At 49.1% G+C, this 22,914-nt stretch overlaps 1 protein-coding gene across 11 annotated transcripts in view; it reads right to left on the reverse strand.

The window, feature by feature from the left end:
* CELF2 (CUGBP Elav-like family member 2) overlaps positions 1-22,914 on the reverse strand; it is an 835,274-nt gene that overhangs the window by 71,661 nt on the left and 740,699 nt on the right. For 10 of the 11 annotated variants that reach the window (XM_040451469.1, XM_040451476.1, XM_040451479.1 and 7 more), the window contains 2 exons: positions 8,705-8,753; positions 423-557 (listed from right to left, as the gene is read on the reverse strand). In XM_040451469.1, coding sequence (XP_040307403.1) covers positions 423-557; positions 8,705-8,753 — 184 coding nt within the window. Of the gene's footprint in view, positions 1-422; positions 558-8,704; positions 8,754-22,914 lie in introns of those variants that run through there. The other variant, XM_040451480.1, reaches the window with a different exon arrangement.

Here is a 22,914-nt window from a genome sequence, read left to right on the forward strand (position 1 = left end):
TCCTCAGTTTCTATCGCCATCAAGCGGCCTGTCCCCTCCCCATTTCTCTCAGGCATGGGCAGAAAGCTGGAGACTCGGATGAAAACAACAAATATTCTCTCTCCTCCTCCCCATCTCTCCCTCATCCGCCAACATCTACTTCAGTGTGAGATAGAAAGGGATGTGAACGACAGGACAGCCTGTCGGCCTCCGGGCTGGCCGGGACAGCCTGAGCTAATAAGTTGGCATCGAGACCTTGTCGACCTGAGAAATACAAGGTGATCACTTCGACTACGGTGAAAAGTTCAGGTTGGACAACTTGATCACACGGGACGCATTACAGGGTGACCTCTTGCTGTGTGCGGTGGCTACATCTACCTTGATGGTGACACAGAGTTCCAATTAGCACTTGAGGGAAGAGACTTTGCAGACAGCACACTCACCTCGACTCAGCCCGTCGGGTCCCCGGAGAATCCGGCATTCTTCTATCTGGCCAAATGGAGAAAACATCACCCTGATATCATTCTCATTACATTTCTTCGAAACCATTCCTATGAACAATTTTCGGTCTTCCACGGCTAGGAGATAAAAATAATGAATGAGCAAAGGCCGTTTTATCCCGTTTCTTGTAATCACGGCTTCATTACCACATCAAACCGGGTCCCAGCCACGTGAGACCCAGCATGGGCCGAAAGCCAGCTCTTTCGACTTCCAGGCTGCCTTCCTTCTCTACCCCACCCCGTCCTGCCTCTACTCTCCCTTCCTGAACACTGCCTCTTTCTGGCGCTTGTTCTTACCAACATGACATCTTCAGAGGACACGGAACACTGTGAGGTCCTCTCTTCCCAACCCTGTTTGGAAACTCGGTTTTCCCTAATTTGTTCAAGCTCCATGGAGTTGCTAAAATACTACCATTCCATAGAGATACTTTAGAATACAGGTTAAAAACTTTTTTTTTTTGGTAGATATTCTTTTAACTTGAAGAATGGCAGAGAAAGAAAAAGGTCAGGGAAAGAAAGGAACAGAGGGAGTGGGATAGGAAACAGATCTTTTAATAAAGCATTCAGCGGGGAAAACCTTCTCCCCCAACTTCAAATAGCTTTGGACCCATGGATCCAGACAGTAAGAAGAGATAAGAGAGATGCTCATCTCTCTGGAGAGCCAGCAAAGACCTTCCATGGCTGTCTGTCTGTCCGTTGCACTGGCTGTGCAGCTCTAACCAGGACAACACAGGGTTTGCAAGCGAAGAGGACGGCAATTCCAAGGAAAGAATGGGACTGGGGCTACCTGAGGATCGCACCAGGATGACCCCATCGGGAACCCGTAACAAAAAAGAACAAGGAGGGAATAGGACTGTTCTACAACCCAGAGGCAGGACTCTCGATGAGCAAAAATACATTTTGGGTATCATGACAACAAGAAACCAATTCCATCGTGGAACCTGCCAGGAGGTACAGACTAGGGAAGGTTTACGTCTGATGACCTGGGAGATTTTCCTCAAAATCTACAAGCTTGTGCTCAGGATAATTGGCCTACGTTTAGCCTCAAAGGCACAATTATAACTGATTTCAGGACAGTGTTTGCAGTCCTCTTTAGGAAAGAGAAAAGACAAAAAACAAAAAACAAAAACACCAAACATTCCCCTCCCTCCATTTTACAATGAAAACAAAACAAAACAAAACAAAAAACCCACCCTCGATGCCCATGGGGAGTTTTATTTCCCATGTTGCATTTTAACCCATTTCTTGAAATTTAAAGAAAGGACAACCAGCTGCACCAGCACCTGAGAGGCAGTCCTGGCTTCGGGAGGGGCCCTGCCATCCATCCCTGTGTAGGAACCCTTGCTGTCGTAGCTGTACCATAACCTCATCACTGCCATCTAACTGGCTTTTATCTCTCGGTTATTCTTTCCCTGGAGAGTCAGTGTCTCATTTCCACTTAACCGACAAGACCGTGTTATAGAATTGCCAGGGCCAGGTGCTTTTGGTGCCTGAGTCAAGCCGGCCCGGGGCGCCCGGGGAGCTGGGAGAGAGCCGCTGGTGATGTTGGGGCATCATGACACAGGGAGGTTTGCTCTGGAGCAGACAGCCTCGGAGGACCCGGCAGGAAGGGAACCGCTCCGTCTCGGATGTCCGCTGCAGTAGCTAAAGCCATGTGAGCACCTGGAACCTGGCTAGTGTGACTGAGGAACTGAACTGTTACTGTGAGTTAGTTTTAATCTAATTTTAAAAAGCCACATGTGACACTATATTGGATGGAGCAGCTCCGAGGGGCCTCAGTGAGGCAGCTAAATGCTCTCCCCACGGAGCCCCAGACCGGAAGGAAGACACGAAAGACGTGGTTCTAGTTGGCTCTGAAGCGGGGCAGTGAAGGAACTTGCCCGGGGCCGTACCTGATGCCCTACTCCCAGCCCTTCCCTACGAGAGCAGAGGAGGGTGAGGTGGCCTCCAGAGGAGCGTGGGGCGGGGGCGGGAGACTTGCCTGGTCCCAGCACTGCCGTCACGCTGATGCGTGACCTTGGGGAGGGAGTGAGTGGACTTCTGTGGACCTCAGTCTTGTCACCCACAGAATGAGGTTTAAAGTCTTCTCTTTCCCCGCTGTCTCTCCTCGGTAACAGAGAGAAGGCGGCCCAGCTGCATGTTTGGGGCGGGAGAACGCCAGAGCCCAGGATCCCACCTGCCAGCCACCCTCTGCACTTGGCAGCTCCTGAGACCCGGCAGGAAAACAAGGGCTCCGAGGGACGCCAGCAGAGACCACGACGCCACAGGACTGTGAGCTGCGGAGCGTGCGCCAAGAGCTTGAGAAAGGTTTGACGGGCGGAGAACGTGGCATTTAAGGTGGACTTTAAAGAGCTTGGGGAGAGTCTGGCGGAAGGATGGGGGTAGCAATTCCGGCGGCTTCCGCAGGGTGGCTCAAGGTATGAGGGAAGGAAAACTCGGTCCACGGCCGCTGCCTGCGTTGAGCCTCAGCAAGGTGGACGTGGGCAATGGCGTCACTGACTTCCCTCCTGCAGATGAACGATTTCACGCCTCAGAAGCTCTTCTCTCTCCCGTCGGAGCAGGTGAGCCACCAGTGCGGTACTGGGAAGCGGTGCAAGTGAGTTAAGCGTCCGTGCTCACCAACACCAGGGTGACCAGGAGTGCACGGTGGCCCCAAGGGAACGAGGCATCCCCGCGATGGGCAGGACCGGACTGAAGCCTGGCAGAGCAGGCAGTGGGAAACTCTTCCAGTCGCAGCCTTAACTCCCCCCCCCCCCCCCCCCCCGCCATCTCTGGGACTCCTACTTGAGGAAGCTATGGCTGATAGCTTCTTGAGAGTTAAAAAAAAAAACAAAAACAAAAAAAACAACAAAACTCAAAAAACAAATCCTGTCGAATTTCTTCTTATCCTGAAGAAACCAGCTTTAGTTCTTTCCAACAAAAGCCAATGACAAATCCCCAGTGAGTCCCTGGTTTCACTGGTAAACCTATCACGGTGGTACGCAGCTGAAGCATGTTGCCGGTTTTGAGCTTCGGGGTGATGCCGGAGCAGACTAAATGGGCAACTCGTGACTAAGCTAAAAAATAATTTTTAACCCAAGATGAAGAGTACAAACTGCTGGAAATCACCAGTAAACAAGCCCCGGCTTCCCAGGCATCACGACAGGCCAAATCTGGGCAGGGTGACGGAGGCGAACTCTTTCTCCAGTAACGAGCAGCCGCTGAGGAAATAAAATAGAAACCTACACGATCCACAGGCTTTCCAAAAAGCGGATTTCCTCCTGCGCATGCGCCGCGTCAGAGAAGCCGGATGTTCACAGTCGTGTTAGCGGAAGTCCTCTGTGGTTTTTAGCAGAGGGCTCCCTGTGCTTTAGTGGCGAATGGGGATAACGACCCAGTGCCAGCTTTAACCTCCTTCAAGTTTTCCCAGTGGAAATTTATTTGTAAGACTCATTCTTGGGATTCCCACTCGGAGGACCCCTAAACAGCTCTGTCACCATTTTACATAAACATAATTATCTTCGCATTTCACTTAACTTTTTTCATCAATTTCTGATGACTTTCTTGGTGGGGCTTTTCGTCAGTACTCCTAGGCAGTCAGTGTCTGTGTTCTATCCCCGGGAATGCAGATTGCTGAAATATACCTATTGTGTTTATAGCATTGTGTTAAGTGCCTTACGGAAATTAAAAAAAAAAAAAAAAAAAAAAAGAATGAAAAGGAAACGTCTCTGCCTTCCAGGAGGAAAGTCTACTTTCCTTCAGGATAACCCATGAATGAGTAAAGGCAGATACTTTGTGTAGAGAACTCTGTGCAGGTGTGGGGTAAGTGCCATCACTAACAACCACAGAGCCGAAAAGGTGTTCCATACCGGCAACCGTTGCAAGTTCTCCTCCGGTGGCAGGAGAGAGGGTTAATATTTTAAATTTTTAAGGGGGGATTTTTCAGTTTGGGGAATAGAAACTTTCATGAAAAAAAAAATCCCTAATTGTAAGTCTGCGCTAACACCCCGGTGTATAATCTGTCAAAGTCACACCTGGATTCAGGGCGGCCTGAATTAATTAACAACTTTTCAATGTGTTAGTGCTAACATATGGCATTTAATTACTGCCTCCAAATCCGTGAGTCTCTCTGCTTTGAATTTCAAAATTACTTCTTCCTCTTCCAGTGAGTCAGAAAGTGACCGGATGGGAACACCCTGTGAATCCCATTTTCACTGGAGGCTTGCAGGCCTGCACCTCCCAGACAACATTTAGTTATCTTGACCCTGCGAGCTCTGAACTTGACACAGGGACACCAGGGGTTCTCGGAGGCCTTGAGAAAAGAGAAAGGGCTGACGTGGCATTTCTGGATGTGAGGTTTAAGGACCCCCGACAAGTTGGGAGGTTGGAGTTAAGGTTAAAGCAGAATAAATTTATGCTCTGTCCACAGAGTGAAAAAAGAAAGAAACAAAACAAAACAAACCCCTCTCAACCAGGAGCATGACAGAAGAGTGAACGCTGGTTGGTCGCTGAGACCCCCGGCACAGAACCAAAGGCAACGTCTACGCTTTTCTTACTGCTAGACAAACTTCAGATCTCGCAACTGTGCTTACTTTTGAACTGTGCGCAGCTGGCACCTTTTTCTGCATCGCAAAGAGAGCTGGAAAAGCAGCCCTCTCAAGGTAGACAGAGTGAAAGACTGTAAGTAACTGTGTTTGTGCCAGGGTAAGCTGTGACCTGGAATCCACACCTCCTCAAGCCTCTTCCCCTGCCATGACTCAACCGGATGCAATGGAAAAACAAGACAACTTGGATTCTGTGGAAATCTGGGTATTTATTCAATGCGTGTGTTCTTCTTAAAGGCCCCAATATTTTACTGCTGATCCGGAATGGATTTTTTTTTTTTTTTTTTTTGACACCTGGCACAGTTAGAAACACCAGGGCAGAAGTATAATGCTGTGAGTTTGCAGAAATGTGCTAGAGGCTGCAGCTTAAATCACAGCCAATTAAGAGGGCAGGCTATAGGAAGCCTGGAGATTTGGAAAGCCCGTTTGGTCGGCAAAATACCGAAGGGCAGGGCAGATCTATGAGCAGCCTAACATTTCTGGGCTCACCATGGCAGTTCCCTTTGTCAGAATCTCTAGATGGACAAAGGCTTCAAAGAGTGATTGCTTTCTGGAATTCATTTGTCCATCACTAATTAATCTGTGATTAGCAGCCCTTTCTTGCTGAGCAAATACAAAGTTTCCGAAAGCCGAACATACTGATAATGAAGACGGTAACTGTCTAACTGTGATGAGTCCTTTGTGCAATCCATAAATGTCAGCAAACTCAATAAAGGTGCAATTAGACCTCGTTATTCTTCTTTCACAACTACTGAGAGCATCTGAGCCAAAGAAATCTTTGTGCTCTAGGAACTTTGGAAACTATGCTTACCTGTCAAAACTGCCATGTGCAATCAGAAAGGGCTTGTGGCTTTTATCACTTGTTTTCGAAAATGATACATTTCTCCTGACTCCTCAATCAGGTCCAAGGAGAACCCTGAAGCCGGTTCAGTCTATGCAAGGTGAGGCACAGACTTTGCACCTCCATAAAGACACATGATTTAAAAGGAGCTGCTTCAGTCCACTTACATTTTTTGACTTCTTTTTCTGAGAACTCAGAAAATGAAGGTCAATCTACAAAGCAAAGGAGGAGCTGGCCCAACGAGAAGGTATGCGGGAGTGAATTTTCCCTTGTGTATACAGATCTGTGCTTTGGTATGAAAACCCAAGGCTGGAAGTGCCGGCCTCTGCTGCTCAGAACGCACTAAACCGGCTGCCTCGGGAGGCCACAAATGCGCCGAGGACAGAGTGAATACCTTGGCAGGTATTATGCTAAGTTCTTTGGAGATGTTAACTTATGTGCTCCTTGAACAACCCTGTAAGGTGGGCCATACAGGAAGTGTTCAGACTGTAGACCACGGTAGCCTCCTCTTACAGCTGGAGATACGGGGTCGGCTGAGGTCACGGGACATGCCCACGGACACAGCTAATGTATGCAGGGTCAGGGGTCAAGTCTGGACTCCCCCAGAGAGCTTTTAACTGCCACCCTGAGTTGCTTCTTGGACAATGGCATTTTTAGGGATGCTCTCATCTTAGTAAAACGGTGTCTAATCCTGCTTGGCACCTGAGATCGTGCCCTGCTGGGCTCGCCAATGGCACATCCACTCTGTTGCTGTGGTTCTAGACCCAGAGCAAAGATCACCCTCAGTGTCCGGAGCTGCCACTGGAAACAAGGGCGACCAACACTCTGGAGACCTCCAGGTGGCCAGCCTACGGGATGGATTCTCTAAGTCAGGTCTGTGCCCACACAGCAGCAAATGCTAAAGAAGAAACCTTTTCATGGTCCCACTACTTGGGTATTTCAGGTCAAATATTTCCAGTTCAATTCTCCAATTCGTCTTGTTTTAACAACCGCGACTTAAGGTTCAGAAATAAGACAAACGTTCCTCCGTGGCCCTTGTCCTGACACAGTTGAGAGAATTAGGAGTCCAAAGGAAAGAGAGCATCTCTAGGTGGCCAGATGCTCCAAGATGACCTTCACGGGCAACGTTCATCCCAAATACATGAGTCCTCTCTCCACGAGGAATAGAACAGACCAGACTGTAAGTGGGTACTTCTGGAGCAAAAAGGCTCAGGAACCGGCATGGGTACCTGGCCTTCTTCCTGTAGACACTCTCAGTGCAGAGCTCTCTGAGGCCGTGGAAAAATCTGGGTCATAACGATGATCTGCATTTTATAGAAGTGGTGCTCTATCCTTTGCAAAGCACTGTTGTGAAGATCCTATATGAATCTAAAAAAAAAAAAAAAGCCAACCTACACGAGGCAGCTACATTTATTCCCATTTCATGAACGAGGAGATTAAAGTTCGGTCTTTAAGTGACCACCGGATCAGCAGACTGAAGGTCGGGAAGTTCCAAGGGTCAGGTCAGTGTCTCCGTAGCCGTCGTCTTCAGATTCACTGCAGCAGCCCCAGCCCCTGGCAACGCCCCTGGTGCACAGCGGTCACCAATGAGTAACTGCTGAATAAAGGACCCAAGAGACCTGCCTGAGGTCCCGGGGGACTTCAGACCCTCTGACGCCGGATGCCTTGTTCGTGGTTAAGGTAGTAGGGGTAGGGGATGGGAAGAGACCCTGGGGCAGGGGTGCGGCAGGTGAGAAGACAGTGGGCAGGGCGCAGAAGCCTACTCCCTTACAGACAAACTGGGTGCTACTAACGCCACGCTCCCACCTGGCCTTTTGTTCAAAACTTCCTACCTCATCTGTGAAGAAGCCAGAAAATGGGATGCACTACAATCAGCCAAAAAAAAAAAAAAAAAAAACCAAAAAAAAAAAAAAAATAAAAAAACACCCCAAGTACCTTGAGGAGAGCCTTAGACCCCAATCATCATTTACATTTGCAGATACGCAGCTCTCCAAGCGCACGGCTTCTGCCCTGATTACTAATTAATGAGGTGCAGACCTGCTCGTGGAGGCAAACAGTGATGATTGTGTCAGTCTTGTGGGGCGGAGCCGCGCCCAGGTCTGAGAAGGTAGAGGGTTCCTTCAACATACACTTCAGGAAAGTCAAAGAACAAAACCGGGACAGAGGCGGGTGTAAACGGCAGCAGAAACTTATGAGAGCGAAATGTGGCTATCAGCCCTCCCCTGTGTCGGAGAGCTAAATCTCAATTACTTCCCGGACCTCATCACATGCATATTTTAGTACCGGGCATCCGTTTATTTAATCAGCCCACTGAATTCGGAATGAATTCGGATGCAAATGCATCGGTACAACTGAGAGAAAAGAGTGCCATTGAGGAACACGCCAGAGGGAGAAAAGAGACAGCCGGCCCGATCCTCAGCGGGTGAGCCCTTTCCAACTCATCTGCTCCACACACTGTGAGGTCCCTCCTCCCCGTCGGGTGTCCTGGGTTGCTCTGTGCCAGGAGATCAACAAGATGCAAAGGCCACAGAGCCACTACACGAAGCAAGCCTCAAACGGAGGGACCCCGAAAACCACTTCTTGTAACGTCTTCACAGATCTTGACACCAGAGGTGAACTGAGGCAGGGGAGCGGCTCCTGCGGTTCTCCAGCTAAGACACCCGCAGGGCAAGTCCCCTGCAGCAGCTCCCCCCTCCCCTCCCCGAGCCGAAGCAAGTGGGGCCGCCGCCTCCCTCCCCCCACCTGACTTCTTAATTGAAAGAAACAGACAGTATTAAAAGAGACAGTTGGTCACCACCTACCGTTTGACTTTTCACTATCGGCAGGTTTCATCTGAATGGGATGATGCATCTAAAAATACAAAAGTGAGAAAGTAAAGGCAGATTGAACAAGTGTACGAACGGCCTCAGAAATCCCACGCTGTTCAACTTGAGCACGGATACTGTCATGAGGACACAGAAACAAAAACAGGATCTCTCTCCATGAACAGCAGCGCCGTTAGGAGGCAAGCCTGCAGTTACATGCAGGAACAGGATTCTTTGGAGTCACTGGGCATCACGGCACAGTATTTAAAAGGTTGGGCTTTGCAGTCAGACTGGAGTTTACTGGAGTTTACTGGAGTCAGACTGGTTTGCCATTTGGTAAAGAGTTTCCGCCTGTATCTTATAGGTAATTCTCGCTCTGCCGATCATCGTCACCACTGATCTTGGGCAAGTGTCTCAACTTCTCTGAGCCTCAGTTTCCTTATCTGTGAACGCTGAGTATGAAATAAGGAAACGCACGTGAAGGGCTTAGTTAAGAGGGCACGGGACCTGCTGAGAAAGATGATCTATAGTCACCTTGTAACTCTTACAAATCTAAACACAAGCCTGTCTTCGTTTTTCCTGGGGCCATTCTGATGGATTTTCCCTAGATCTCATTGTCATTTGAAGGCCTCTCATCTAGATTGACTTAGGCACCATTATATAATTTTTCTTAAATACAGAGTATGAAATAGGAATGCGGACCCAGGAAAGGAAGGAGGAGAAGGGAACTGGGGAGGGAGGGCGGGAGGCACGGATCTCACGATCCTGTCCCCTCTGCAGGTGTGCAGGAGCGGAAGGAACCCGAGAGAGACATCGTGGGGCCAAGGTCCTGAGCTCCTCTGTGGCTCTTTACACAAAGCCCGTCTCACCCCCGTGCGTGGTCCGTAGAGTTCACTCCAAGCGCAAGAACGCTACCACCATTTCCAATTAAAATAAATTCCTCCAACCACTTTCAAAGGTCCTCTGGCTTCGTATTTCAGCACACCCCAAGGAACCTCGGAGCCACAGTGTCGATGGAATCACTGGCCGTGCAAATGCTCTCATTATAATGGGTCCCGTTCTCTCTGAACCTTTAACTCGCCCAGCGGACTTCCATCACTTGCAAGCCACAGCCCTGGGTTTTATCTAATTTAAAGGAGAGGGCAATGGTACTTGGCTCTGGCCCTTAAATGACGGGCAATTGTCATCAGGCAGGCTGGCCCACGTGCAGCTGACGCCTGCCAGGGTCTTCACAAGAGGGGTGAGGGAGTGCTATCAGGGGACAAGAGGCTACATAATGCAGAGCTGCTCCGTTTATTCTAAAAGGCAAGGCGCTCTTACTCCCTGAACATAGACCCTGACGTGTGGGGTCTACTCGGGTCTCCACTCCATTAACATATTCAATTTGTGAAGGAGCGGGATGTTCGGGGGTCAGGAAGCAGACCAGTCTTTTTTGGAAAAGCCTGGAACACACCCCTCAAAAAGCAGGCAGAAGTGAACGGTGCAAAGCCCCGGTCTGGGCTAGGAGTGTGGGCTCTCCCCTATAGGTGATGCCTGGGGAAGACGGGCCGAGTCCATGAGCGGCACGTGAAGCTCCCAACGTGTGCCAGGCTCTGGGCGAAGAGCTGGGGAACAAGGCCAAGTGAAGAAGCTCTGACGCTTCGGGGGCTGTGTATGGGGGGGGGGGGGGCTGACCTGTAAACAGCCCCTCGAGCACGTCAAGTCCCATGGCAGACACGAGGACAGGGTGCGGCAGGGCCCGGGCGGAGCAGGCACCTCCTCCTGCCCGGGCAGCAAGGCGAAGGCTTCTTAGCAAAGGGGGCAAGTGGTTCGAGTCCTAAAGGCCAAGCTGGACTTGCTGGCAGGACAGGGAGAAACGGTATCCGAACGACACGGTGTCCTGGGCCAGGCCCAGTGGTGAGAAGGAACACAGCTGTCCCTGGCAAGAAGGCCAGCACACGTGGGGGGAAGGACACCAGGGGAGCTGCGGACGCAGTGGGCCCCCGGGTCTCAGACGATCCTGCACGCTAAGGAACAGAAGTTGTGTCTAACAGTCAAGTCAGGCGCAGAAGATTCGAGTAGCAAGGGCCACAAGGTCAAATCTGAATTCTAGAAAAGTCCTTTCTGGCTACAATGTGGTGGATGGCTTATGCAAGAGGGATATGGAGGGAGACAGCTAAGAGGCTACTGCAAGCGTCCGTGTGAAACTGCCGAAGGCCTAAACCTCAGAGGCAACTGGCTGGTTGTGGGGGTGAGGGGGAGAGACCACCATTGTGGGATCAGGGCCCCAGTAGAAGGAACACGAGAAAGCAATCTGGGGGGAGACTGATGAGCCCAGGTCTGGACACGCCCCACTCAACGTGACTGAGGCGGGAGAGCAGTTGTGGGAGTGGTTTTCAGGCTGCGGCGACGGCTCTGGGGGGTGCTCCCCGCAGCGGGAGCCACAGGCATGCAGGGAACTGTCCAGGAGGGGGTGTAAGTGGAAAGAGCCAAGAGCCCAGGAGAGCACCACAGAGAAGAGCAAGAAAGGGGAATCTAAGAGGGACAGGGCAGAGGGCGGTCTGAGGCAGGGCCTCACGGGAGAGCTTGAAGAACAAGGCACTTCCAGCCGCGACGATGAAAACGCCCCAGGATCCTTCTGGATTCGACAATAAGATATTCTGGAAACTTCTCCAAAGCAGTTTTTGTGGGGCGGCGGGGGCGTGACAGGGGGGACAGCAGCAGGAGACAGGAGAAATGTACGTGGCTTTCTCAAGATGAGCCGCCAGGGTGGGTGGGAATATAAAAAGCTCCGTGGAGTCAGGGCCAGAGGTGGGGAGGTGGAGTCCGTCTTCCCCAGACAGCAAAGACGTACAGGTGAAAGTGCAGAGAAGACTCAGAGGAGAGTCACAGGTCAAGGCAAGGAGAGGGGTATGTGTGCCGACACCACGTACGGACACAAACGCGAACGAATGGCCTTCTGCCCGCAGCAAGCTTACGATCCATCACGGTGTTTGGTACGGACACGTATGAAGAAGAATAAGCGGTGGTCAACCTGAGAACAGGAGCCCAGACGGAGCGCTGCAGGCGGTGAGACCAACCTCTGAAGTGCGGGAGTTCTGGAAGCTTTCATTCTGCAAGAAAGCCTTCTACTCTAAGGCGGTAAGAGGCCCAGGGAGCATTCAGTCCAATGCTCTCCATTTATCGGTCTGAAGGGAATAAGGACTTCACTAAGGACACAATTTTTGCGATCAAACAACCTAAGCTGTCTCTTCTTAATCCAGAGCCGATTCCCCCAGATCACACCGCTTCTCCACAAAATGTCCAACGTGGGGCCTGGACTTACGAGACTATGATGAAGGACTACAGGCCCTGCCCACCGAAGCCGCTGTAATAACCTGTCAAGTCTGCGCGCACCCCCCCCCCCCCAACCAGGCCACTTCGTGTAGCTTTATGACAGGCATTACTCTAAGACTTGACTCTCGCTTTCCTGCCGCTGCTGAATTAGCTCCGTTTCTGACCTGACACTACCCAGAAGGTTCTGGAATGTAACAGTGGCGGTCAGAACACAGCTACTGCCACTGCAGACCTGAACTCGGTTCTGGTCTTTCCAGGGCCCAGAGAGGCAAAAAGTCAACTTCACGTAGTTGGATGGTCAGAGCACGGCAAATTCTGAACAGGTGGTCGCCCTCCTTCGTGTGTATTCTGGACTGCTCAGATCATGTGTGCACAGCGCTGTGACCTTCGGGGAGAGAGGTGTTCCATGAGTCCTGTGTTAAGAATGGCTCATCATCACAAACAGTTCGTTTGAGTTACAAATTTCTGATCAGATATGGGACGTAAATGTCAAGGAAGACAAACAAAAAAAAAGGTTTGTAGGAGTTGTTCTCATAATGTTGTTTTACTGCCTCAAAATCTCATGATTCTTAAGAACTTGGGGAGGTTTGTTGAGTGGAACAGGGAAATTACTGGAAAGGAGAAGGCATTCCTGTGTTGAGTTTCAAGGTGTAATAAAGGGATTCCTTTCCTGTAATAGGAAATGCTTTCAAAGATTTGACCCGGTATGACCAGGACCAAGCATTCATTCACCTATGTCTGTGTTTTCCAGATGCCCTATTAGTTACACGCTAGGAACACACAATGCAAGAGTCTGGTCCCAGTGGAGCTTGTAATAGGAGGGTTGCGAGGGACACACCGGTGCCATGTGCCGTGCTGAGACACGCAGCGTGAGGACCGAGAGGTGGCCAGTACAGACGAAGGGAGGGCAAGCCGGAGAAGGCGTCTCAGCTGGAGCGGTGTTTGGGTTCAATCCTGAAGGAATCCTAACGCTAACCAGGGCCTGAGGGAAGGACATTTCAGAGTGGAGGACACGTTCCAAGGCACAGCGTAAGGAAGAGGCCATGTGCTACTGAAGAATGATGTGACGACCTTCTCACCGACACAGGAAACGAGAGAAGTCACTGACGATCATTCACCAAATACGGAATACCTAAAGCACAAGACTGATAGCGAGGGACGTGCTCATAGACTGGAGAATTTCAAGATGAAAACAATGCAGATCTACTCAAGCTTGAGTTAAAACTGGGAGCCGGATGGGTGGCCAGCAACAACCACACCCTGACCGCCTCCACGAAAACTAGAGATGAACTCCAGGGTGTCCGAACTGCTGCTTTTAGCTCTAGACTCTGGGGAAGCTGGCTGGACCGCCCCCAGAGCTGGATGGGGCGGGGAGCCCGTGCTGTGTCTGCACCTGGAGGTCCCAGGTGACAGCAGCGGACCAGAGGAAGGGCCGGGGGACCTGGCAGTCCCTCTTCCAGTTTCTTAACACCTCACCTGTCGCAAGGCCATCTCAGAGTTAAGGCTGAGGCTAGTTCCCTAGGGGAGGGTGATCTTCAAGAAGTTTTGCAAGGAGTCTCCTAAGAGACACGCACTAACGAAGTTGAATCCGCATCTCCCTAAGCATCCAGGGTCAGCTGTGTCTGAAAAAGTCTTGAGTGGTCTGTATTGTCATGATGTGTCTACACTGTTGGAGGAGTCCACGAGTGTCATAAACACCAGCCTGTGACATCCACAGGGCGGTTTTCCCCGGGCAGGAGGGAAACAGGAGTAGCGAGTCTGTTATTGGTGTTCAAGCCGGCTGTCCTGGGAGCAAACCCAACGACAGGGCTCCCTGTGGGCAGAGCGCTTGTCCCGGGGAAATGCCAAGATCAATCGTTTTGGAAACGGATCCTGTTCATGGCAGTGAATGTGACTTAACATAGTTCATCAAGTTTGCATTTCTATGAAGAAAGACTTCCAGGTGAATTTTTCATTTTATTGTACAACAACATTTTGCCTCAAGTGACACATCAAGGTGCCGGTCAGCTTCTCGGTCTCTATCTAGCCCTGTTTGTTTACAAACAAATGAATTCCAACAAAAGGGGAAATTTTAAGAGCTCCTTCCCTCCTGGCACGGGCGGGGGAGGGGGCAGGACCGGAGCCAAGCAGGTTTCTCAGAAATTGGTTAATTTCGGTTACATCTGCGGATTTGGCGTTCCATCCCACTTACGGAAGGTGGAGACTCCCAGAGAAGAAGACAGTTACTGCAGTTCAGAGGCGTCCATTTCTTGGGGACCTGATCAGGCTTCCAGGGAGTTGGAGCCTCTTGAGGTTCAGGACCGAATCTCATGCCCGATCTGAGCAATGGCGTCAACAGCAACCCAGAGCCTGCTCCCCTCTGACTCAGGGACAGCTGCCATCCCACACCTCCAACTCTCCTGGGAAGCTGTGGGTCGGCGTTGGGGCATGCCAGCCTTGCGATCTAAAGCCTCCCCCTCTATCCCACATCCTAATGAGGGAGCAGCACGTGGCCCTTCCTCCTCTCATCCCCCCACATACACAAAGGGCCCCAGAACTGGGTTTCCCAACCCCCGGTCTTCAGAATTGCAGATCTCTTGATAGGGCCCGGCGATCCTCACTCCTGAATGTGCTGACCTTCAAATCGTCACAGGAGTGCCCAGCTGTGGCTCATGAAAATGATAATGAGGACACAACGTTGGAGCAAAGCCATTATGCCAAGTCCGAGGGCGGAGGGTGGGGGGGGGTGGGGGTGTCCCTGCACGTACAGGGTCCTGCCATGTCACAGTGGCAGAGATCCACTAGCATTCGTGGGCCGCACTAGCATTCGTGGGCCGCAATCTCTAGAGCTCCCATTATATCCGAAGTCTGGCGTGATTTCTCCAAACCTCTCTGCCCTGGTCCTGTGATGAGTCACAGGGAGCTTCTGAGTTGCAGCAGCCAATGTTTAACACAGGCCGAGTCTGGGAGCTGGAGGGCCTGGGGGAGAGAGACACTGGGTTCCGCACAGAGTCAGAACTCGTGTAGAAACTTGTCTAACCCCAGCCATCACCGACTGATGAGTTAACCACCTTTAACACGAGATTCAATAAAACATGCCATTTTTAACCTGAAGTGGGCTTTACAGAGTCACTCTCCTGTATCTCATTATTAAGCCTGTCCTGACCCCTGAGGGAACAGCCGTGCTAGTACATATTATAAGCTCACTGCCCATAAAATATTTAAAGGAAGAAAAGGGGAGGGGGGAGACGTGACTTCACACAAAAGCCACGCACCAAATGAGAAAACGACAGGATCCCGGCCCCTCAAGACAAGGCAGAGCTCTCGCGCTCTGTGGCAATGCCGATACAGCTCAAGTGGAGTACCTCCCCTCTCACTGTATAGGAGGCCGTGAAATACCTACAGCACCCGTACTTTCTGCATTTGTCTCGAACAGCCTTTATAAACGGCAAAAATAAGTTTCGAAAGATTTGCCTCCTCTTGGAGGCATGCCGTGGCCCCAGATGTTAGACTGTGTGTATGGTTAAGGGTCTTCTGTGACAGTTAGGCACCCCGAAGCAGTGAAGGCTGGCCCACCTCCCCAGGCAGCAGCTAACTGTGCCATTTCGGTCACGGTTCCGCTCGGGGTGAGGGGGGTGGGGAGAAACAAAGGTACCTTTAGGAATGTGGACTTATCCCCGCTGAGTAAGAACTTTAGTAACGGTATGACGGACACCTCTGCAAGAAACCGATGACACAAATCGTGTTGCATCAGCCACAACCAGCCCGTAGCAACACCTGTTAAGTGGAGAATTCAGGCAATTTTGGGGAACTATTTTTGTGAGAAACAGAGGAAATCTTTTCTTCTCAATATTCCTGTGCCAAATGTTGTTGCATAGGCTCCATACATATCTTAACTGTCCCAGTAACCCTGAGACAGGTCCATACGGGGAGACAGCGGGGAGAGGGGAGCGAGAGAGGGAGGCGTAAGTAACCTGGGCCAAGCCAGACAGCAAGTCAGGAGTGGAGGAGGGGTTCAGACTCAGGACTGTCTCACGGGAGCCTAAGTCCCCGACTACTCCTCAATACTTCCCCTAGCATATAACCGGACACCTGTTCTGCAAGTGAATTTCGGGTTTCTAAGAACCAATAAAATCACCAGAATTTCCCTTGTCCTTACTAAACACAAAGGTTGTCTAAATTTCTTCCCACTTAGAATCGTGTGCGAATGTGTGCAGTGTGTGTGTGTGTGTGTGTGCGCGCACGCGCACAGATGTCTGGGACTATGTGTATTTCACACGTCCATAAAAACATTTTAAGTGAACTTCAGAACAAGAATTACTGTCTGTGTTTTCACCATGAAAAAGGGCAGGAAAGACAACCCCAAAGGCTGTAATGGAGGGAAAAAAACCGTAGCCTTGTGGCCACGGCGGGGAAGTGCTACCGTGGCCAATGTGCCATTTGACTGTGGAGGCGCTGTGCATCCTAATCCAGGGGTTCGGGGCTCATTCTTCCACGACCCCCTCGTCAGCCCCTCCTCAACAAGATACACACGACAGAATCACACTCAGAGGTGTGTTCCATGGGCCAAGCTATCTGAAACATTCCCCACTTCCATCGATGATAAATGGACTGATGAGGAACAAGATTAGCTATCAGTTATCCTCAGGAAAATAATTTTGAATCCCTGACATTAATTGAGCCTACATTTTGCGTTTTCCTTCCAAATGGATGGGGCAAGAAAGTACACTAGAATCCATAAAATCAGTCTGTGTGGACCACTTGGTTTTTTGTTAAATGTTTATTTGTTTTTGAGGGAGAGAGCGTGTGCGTAAATGGGGGAGGTGCGGGGGGGGGGTGGACAAAATCTGAGGCAGGCTCTGAGCTGTCAGCAGGGCTCCTACCCACAAACCGTGAGATCATGGCCTGAGCTGAAGTCGGACCCTTAACCGACTGGGCCATCCAGGCGCCCTAGCAGTGTGGACCACTTATTGTTGGAAAAGCCATCATCCACACCAGAAGAGCCTGGCATTTGACTTTCTGTTAACTGACTGGATTGTACGATGCCTGTGTATTTGAATAAGCTTTGGAAATCCTGGAGAAAACAGAGTGCATAACTGCCCTCTGAAGATGGAACCTCTTGGTGGGAAGAGAGTGCGTAGGATTTGTCTACACTTGGGAGTCCCAGGGCTACTCCAAATTGCTGTTGTGCATTCCCATCAGCCAGGTTAACACAAGCAGGTGCGTAGAAAACTTTCAACCAGTATTTGCTAACCACAGTTTTCATAAAAGTGATCTCAGCCAAGGAAAAAAGTGGTTTTGAACATGGTAACAGTAAGGAAACCGAAGTTACCTTTTCTCTTCCCATGGCAAATCACAACCAGGGGAGAAAATTCAGAGTGGAAACAACTATTTCTTCCTGACAGTCACCGACTGATACGCGTGAAATGCTCACAGCACTGAGTGCTTAGGCGCTGAAAGAAGTCATCACTACCATTACGATTTTACAAAGCGTAAGGGTTTCCCTGGAGGGGTGGAAGGTCCCATTCAAAAGCCAAGATAACATACTGGAAGGGAACAGCTTCTCTTGCTCACCTGGGAGGTATGCAGCTAGGTTCATTCAACTCTCAGCTTTTTTACAATCCAGTGTTGGGAGAAAAACCTAGAGAACCCAAATTATAGATCTGCGTTTGGCCCGCTGAGTTGTAGGGAAGCTCGTTTAGCTACAATGGCTTACATTTCTCCTACAATCGTGTGCTATACCAGAGGGGGAAAAACAAGCAATATAGCCATTTAGTCCTGGGAAAAAAAATTTTTTTTAAATAAAATCAATAAAACAAAATATGGCGGGAAAATTAGATTACCTTGGGTGGAATTCTAGGAGGGAATGTGGAGTCTGTTACGGTGATTAAGTCATCATTTCTGACAGATTACTCTAATTGGCTGTCAAGTAACATTCCGCAACCCCATCTGTAACTTGGCGTCCTAGTTACTCAGCCAGTGTTACCTTCTGGACATACATAACACATACAAACAAGAGGAGGTACAGCCCGCACTTATTATACTCATTAGCTGTGATTAGGTTCTGTGTTTTCAGATTAAGCAATAACGCAAGCTTCCATTGTGCTTTATTTATTCTTAAAATTACAAGAAAAATGCATGGGCTCAAAGTAGGAGGCAGGGCATGTGAATGAAAAAGAATTGTTACACCAACGTGGGAGTGTAACGCTCTCCGGAGCACGGCTATTCACGAAGAACGTTCACCTTTTCATAGTTTGATTTTTCTCGGAGCTCTTACACTATGTTACCTGGAGAGGTTAATCTAGGTCTCTTTGTAACCCCTCCAGTCCTTCAACTTTGGTACCTCATTAGCTGTTATTTCTGTACAAGGCACCGCTATTGTGTTTCGCAACATTCTCGTGAACAGAAAGCCCTTTCTTTGATAACATTTCAGTCCTCACGTCTCGGTCACTGCATCTTTGGAATATAATAAGCAATTCATCCGATCAGTTGAGCTCCCAAATAAATTTGGTGAAAAGTACAGCAAAATGAGTTACAACTGTAAGGCTGCAGGCACACCTTACTTTTGTCTCGATTCTTGAGATCCATATGCTTTAATGACGAGAAAACTGGAGGGCATGAAAAGTTTCGGAAACAAAGGCAAACAGGAAGACTCAATGTAACAAAAGGCTTGTAGGATTACAGCGCTGTTGAGGCGATACTTGGGACAGCCCGAGAACCGCAGAAGACCGCACGAGGACTTTGTGTGACAGCTGGGAGTACAATCACCGCTGATTAAAGAGCCAAAATTAGCAGAAAGGTAATAATTTGCCCTTATTACTAAATGGGAAATGTACAGATATCCTTTCTAATCATGATTTCTTTTTGATTGTGGAATTGTCTTCCAAAACCAGTGATGGATGCTCCGAGAGTCATTCTTCCAGATGTTACCCAGATGCTAAATTAGACATGCTGCCTAACTGAGCCATGCAAAATACACACTGCATAATAACGCCTGGCCAGGCCAACCATTAAGGGGTGGTTTAATGACCTGGGTAGTTCATTTATATTTCCAATACTATGACTCCACATGCCACAAACTCAGCACAATCTCATATTTTAAGACGAATGAGTCTGCTTTAAAAATAAATTGTTCTTTTGACATTAGCCTCTGCCTGTAATGGCCATCTTTGGGCTCGGCTCTGTCAAAGCCTTGGGATAAAGGAGAACCCAGCCTGCCAGGCTCATGGGGGCTCCGTCCCCAACACCAGCTGTTTTGAGGTCATTCGCCACTCCCCACGTGTCATCGCCCCATGAACGGGGACGAGCTGGGCCCTGTGCACTGGGGAGTGGATCGCTGTGCCTCCCTTGTTCACCTTCACTCTGTGTTGGGATGCCTGCTGCTTGACCTGGTCCTTGTGCACCTGTTCACTCTGTGCAAACCCAGCCCCCAGTCCTGGCCAAGCCAGGAGCGCACCTGCCGCCCGGGGCTCGACCCAGTTACTGGCAATCCCTGGTACTGCTTCCCAGAACCCTCTCACTCAGCTGCTTTCAGCCACACCCCTGCCCCATCCCCGCCGGAAACACCCTTTGGACAGTGCAACCTGCCAGCCTGCACTTGAATTTCCAACCCCGGCTGGAAACCTGCACGCTGGAAGAGACAGCTGCCGGGTCTGTTTTCCCAGCCCCTCACCCGACTGACGCTCTGGCTTGGCCCTAAATTTGCTGATTTTTCTTCCCCTTCACTTCCCAGTTTAGAATTTCCGCTCCATTTTTCTTGTCTACCCTACCCCTTGCTGTTTCCACTGGTGCTACCTTGTTAGCTCCTGATTCCTGGTCCCTCAGATTCCGGAAGTGGCCCCCTCTCTACTTCTGGTCCCTGCCTTCCAAGCATCTCATACACGGCTACCTTTTTAATCTGCCTAAAACTCTGCTCTAGTAATTTCTGTCCCTTGCCCCAAAACTTTCCATGATCTGCCAAATTAAATTCCAGCTCCTTGGCCTGCCTTTCACACAACTCCAAGCTTTGACCCCGAATTACCTTTCCAGGCTTCTTTCTCCTGATTGCTCAACACTTGTCTTCAACTCTAGTCAAACTGGACAACTCCCTCTTACTGGGACCTCATCCATATGCTTCTCCACAAAAAGGCACAACGACCTTTCTCACATATAAACACAGTACTTCCTTCACTAATATAACCACTGTATATGTTACATAGGACTGAATCCTATGCTATTAGGCTGAATCATGTGAAATTCCCATTTCGTAGACTGTGAATAGCTGAAGGGTGACGATTTCATAGGATACAACCTCGTACACTGCACAGCAACAGAACTGCATTATTTTCTTTTCGGGTGACTTGTGAAAAGCTCCCCGAGTTCAAGTCATGTAGGTTTTTCTCCTTTGTAAGCTTTGGAGAGCTTTCCAGCAATTCGTCTGCAATATTTATCAGGGTATGAGCTCAATTACACGTGAACTTGATGACACAAAGCAAAACCACCCCCTACACCAGGCGCAGAATCAATGGGTGTTCCACGTGCAGTGCTGGACTCCCTTCACCCAGTCTCTGCGGCTTCAACGCTGCTGAGATTAGTGATGCTTTATCCAGTAATCTCGGGTTTCCTTTCAACTTCAAGGCAGACTAAAGCCCCCACAAGGATACCCCTCTATCAAGCAAATCTTTAAAACCTCTGGTTCAAAACTAACTTGGAAAACTTAAGCCAACCGTATCTTCCCTTGAACCTTCTGACAGGGTACCGACGTCTCATCAAATCCACGGAAAAGCCCCACTGAATTTCGTATGCTACTGATCCTTCCCTAGCTTAGCGTCAGAGTCCTGACTTGTTTGAGTTGCTCTGCCAGCCACGTTTATTAATTAGTGTCTAACATTTCCATCTCTGCAAGTTGCAACCTCTCATAAAAAATGCATGGTTTGATTGGCTTAGCAATGACAACTTCATTTACAACAGACATATAAATACCATACCTCGCGCAGTGATCTTTCTCCATTTATTTATTTAGCTACCTCCATGGCCTTTGGGATTTATACTAAGCGAATGAGAGCAGATAACTAGTGTAATTTCCCTCTCTTAATCATATTTAGGCAAAAATGATTAAGTACCTTTTTTTTTTAAACAAATGAAGCTGGTTTCTAAAAAATTATTCCCTATACTAAAAATAGTCGGCAAGTTTGAAAAAAAATATGCCTTAAGGGCTATTTCATATTAGCCATGTTTAAAATGCAAATCCATTAAACATCTGAGCAAGACATCTGATATTGTTTTTAGCAACTCTATTATTCATCTCCTTTTCCACAACAGTACTAAACTTTGGTTGATATTTTGCCAAATGAAGAACTCCCCTCCAGTGCCGCTAATTCTTTATGAGTTCGAGTTTAATTTTACTGTCTCATTTTGATTTCTACCTTCTACTCTCATGTGTGAGATGGTTTACCAACTTTGGAAATTACTTGTTGGCAGAGCTCAGGGAAATTATGACGGTTCAATTGTTCTATAAATACCCTTACCCTGAAGCTCAGTCTTCTAGAGATCGGATTCAGGTTTAGGCCTTCATATACACAGCACTGTCACCAAAATTCAAATGGCAGAGATAAACTCAGATAGGGGATACATTAAGAATACGGGAGACGTTTAGGGTGCCTGGGTGGCTCAGTCGGTTAAGCGTCCGACTCTTGATGTTGGCTCAAATCAGGATCTCCCTGTTCGTGAGTTTGAGCCCCTTGGACTCTGTGCTGACAGTGTGGAGCCTGCCTGGGATTCTCTCTCTCTCTCTCTCTCTCTCTCTCTCTCTCTCTCTCTCTGTCTCTCTCCCCCCCTCACTCTTTGCCCCTCCCCTACTCATGCTGTCTCTCTCTCAAAAAATAAATTAAAAAAATGAATATGGGAGACATCTTAAATTAAGGGAATAAGGTAACAACTCTTTATTGACAATGCTTGATCTGCAGTGGCTCATCTATTTTGATGGTTTCTTCTACAGAAGAGGTCTTGGGAAATTTGGCCGGCTTTATTTGTTCTGTAGTGGAAAGAATATCACACTTACAATCACAAGGTCTGGGTTTGAGACTTGGCTTTGCCAACTCCCAGTACTTACGGTCAAGTCACTTGACCTCTTTAAGCCTTGGTAAGGTCTTAGTTTCTTAATTGATGCAGGTGTTACTAGAATAGAAAAATGTTTTGTGATCATCCATGCTTGTGCTTGTAGTTTGTGGAGTAGGGGTCTAACCTGACTAAAAGAACTGCAATGGAAAATCAAAGTACTGAGGACGTGCTCCCATCTCCCTCTTGCACCCCCCGCCCTCGGTTTGTAAACAACTCTCGAGATATTTTATAGTCAGAGTGTGTCGATGAATAAAAGCTTTTCCTGAGAGCTCATTTATTCAACACACATTTGTTGGGCAGCATCTATGGTATGAGGCTGGGCTCTGAGAACCTTCTCTCTCTTTGAGGCATTTGGAGCTTAGTCCAGGAGAGACTAAGAGGTAAATAACCAGGGGGAGTAAAATTCAGCATGACAGGATGAAATCACCACCCCACTACGGTGGATTCACATGAAGGAATATTCGATTCTACCTTCACAGAAGTGAAACAGCACCTGTGTGTGATCCTATGGCTGGACTATAGTGTGCGAGCAAGAGTGTCATAGACGCTGGAGAGAAAGTCAGGGACACAGCGTGGAGGTCGAGTCTCACCCTTAGGACCCAGCAGGTGTCCATTTTTTTCTGCCACAAGACACAACACAACCATGTTCACACACTCCCGCAGTGCGCTGGGGGTGATGTGCAATTCCAGGGTCCTAATTCCACTCCATCCTCTCCGACTCAAGGGAGCACCTGGGAGATGAGTGAGATCGCAGTTATGACCGGGATAACTTCAAAAAATCTCCTAACCCCTTCCATGCTTTTCCTAGCTGTGGG

Source organism: Herpailurus yagouaroundi, unplaced genomic scaffold (assembly GCF_014898765.1).
Source record: "Herpailurus yagouaroundi ecotype Mexico unplaced genomic scaffold, PumYag 203, whole genome shotgun sequence".
NCBI lineage: Eukaryota > Metazoa > Chordata > Mammalia > Carnivora > Felidae > Herpailurus > Herpailurus yagouaroundi.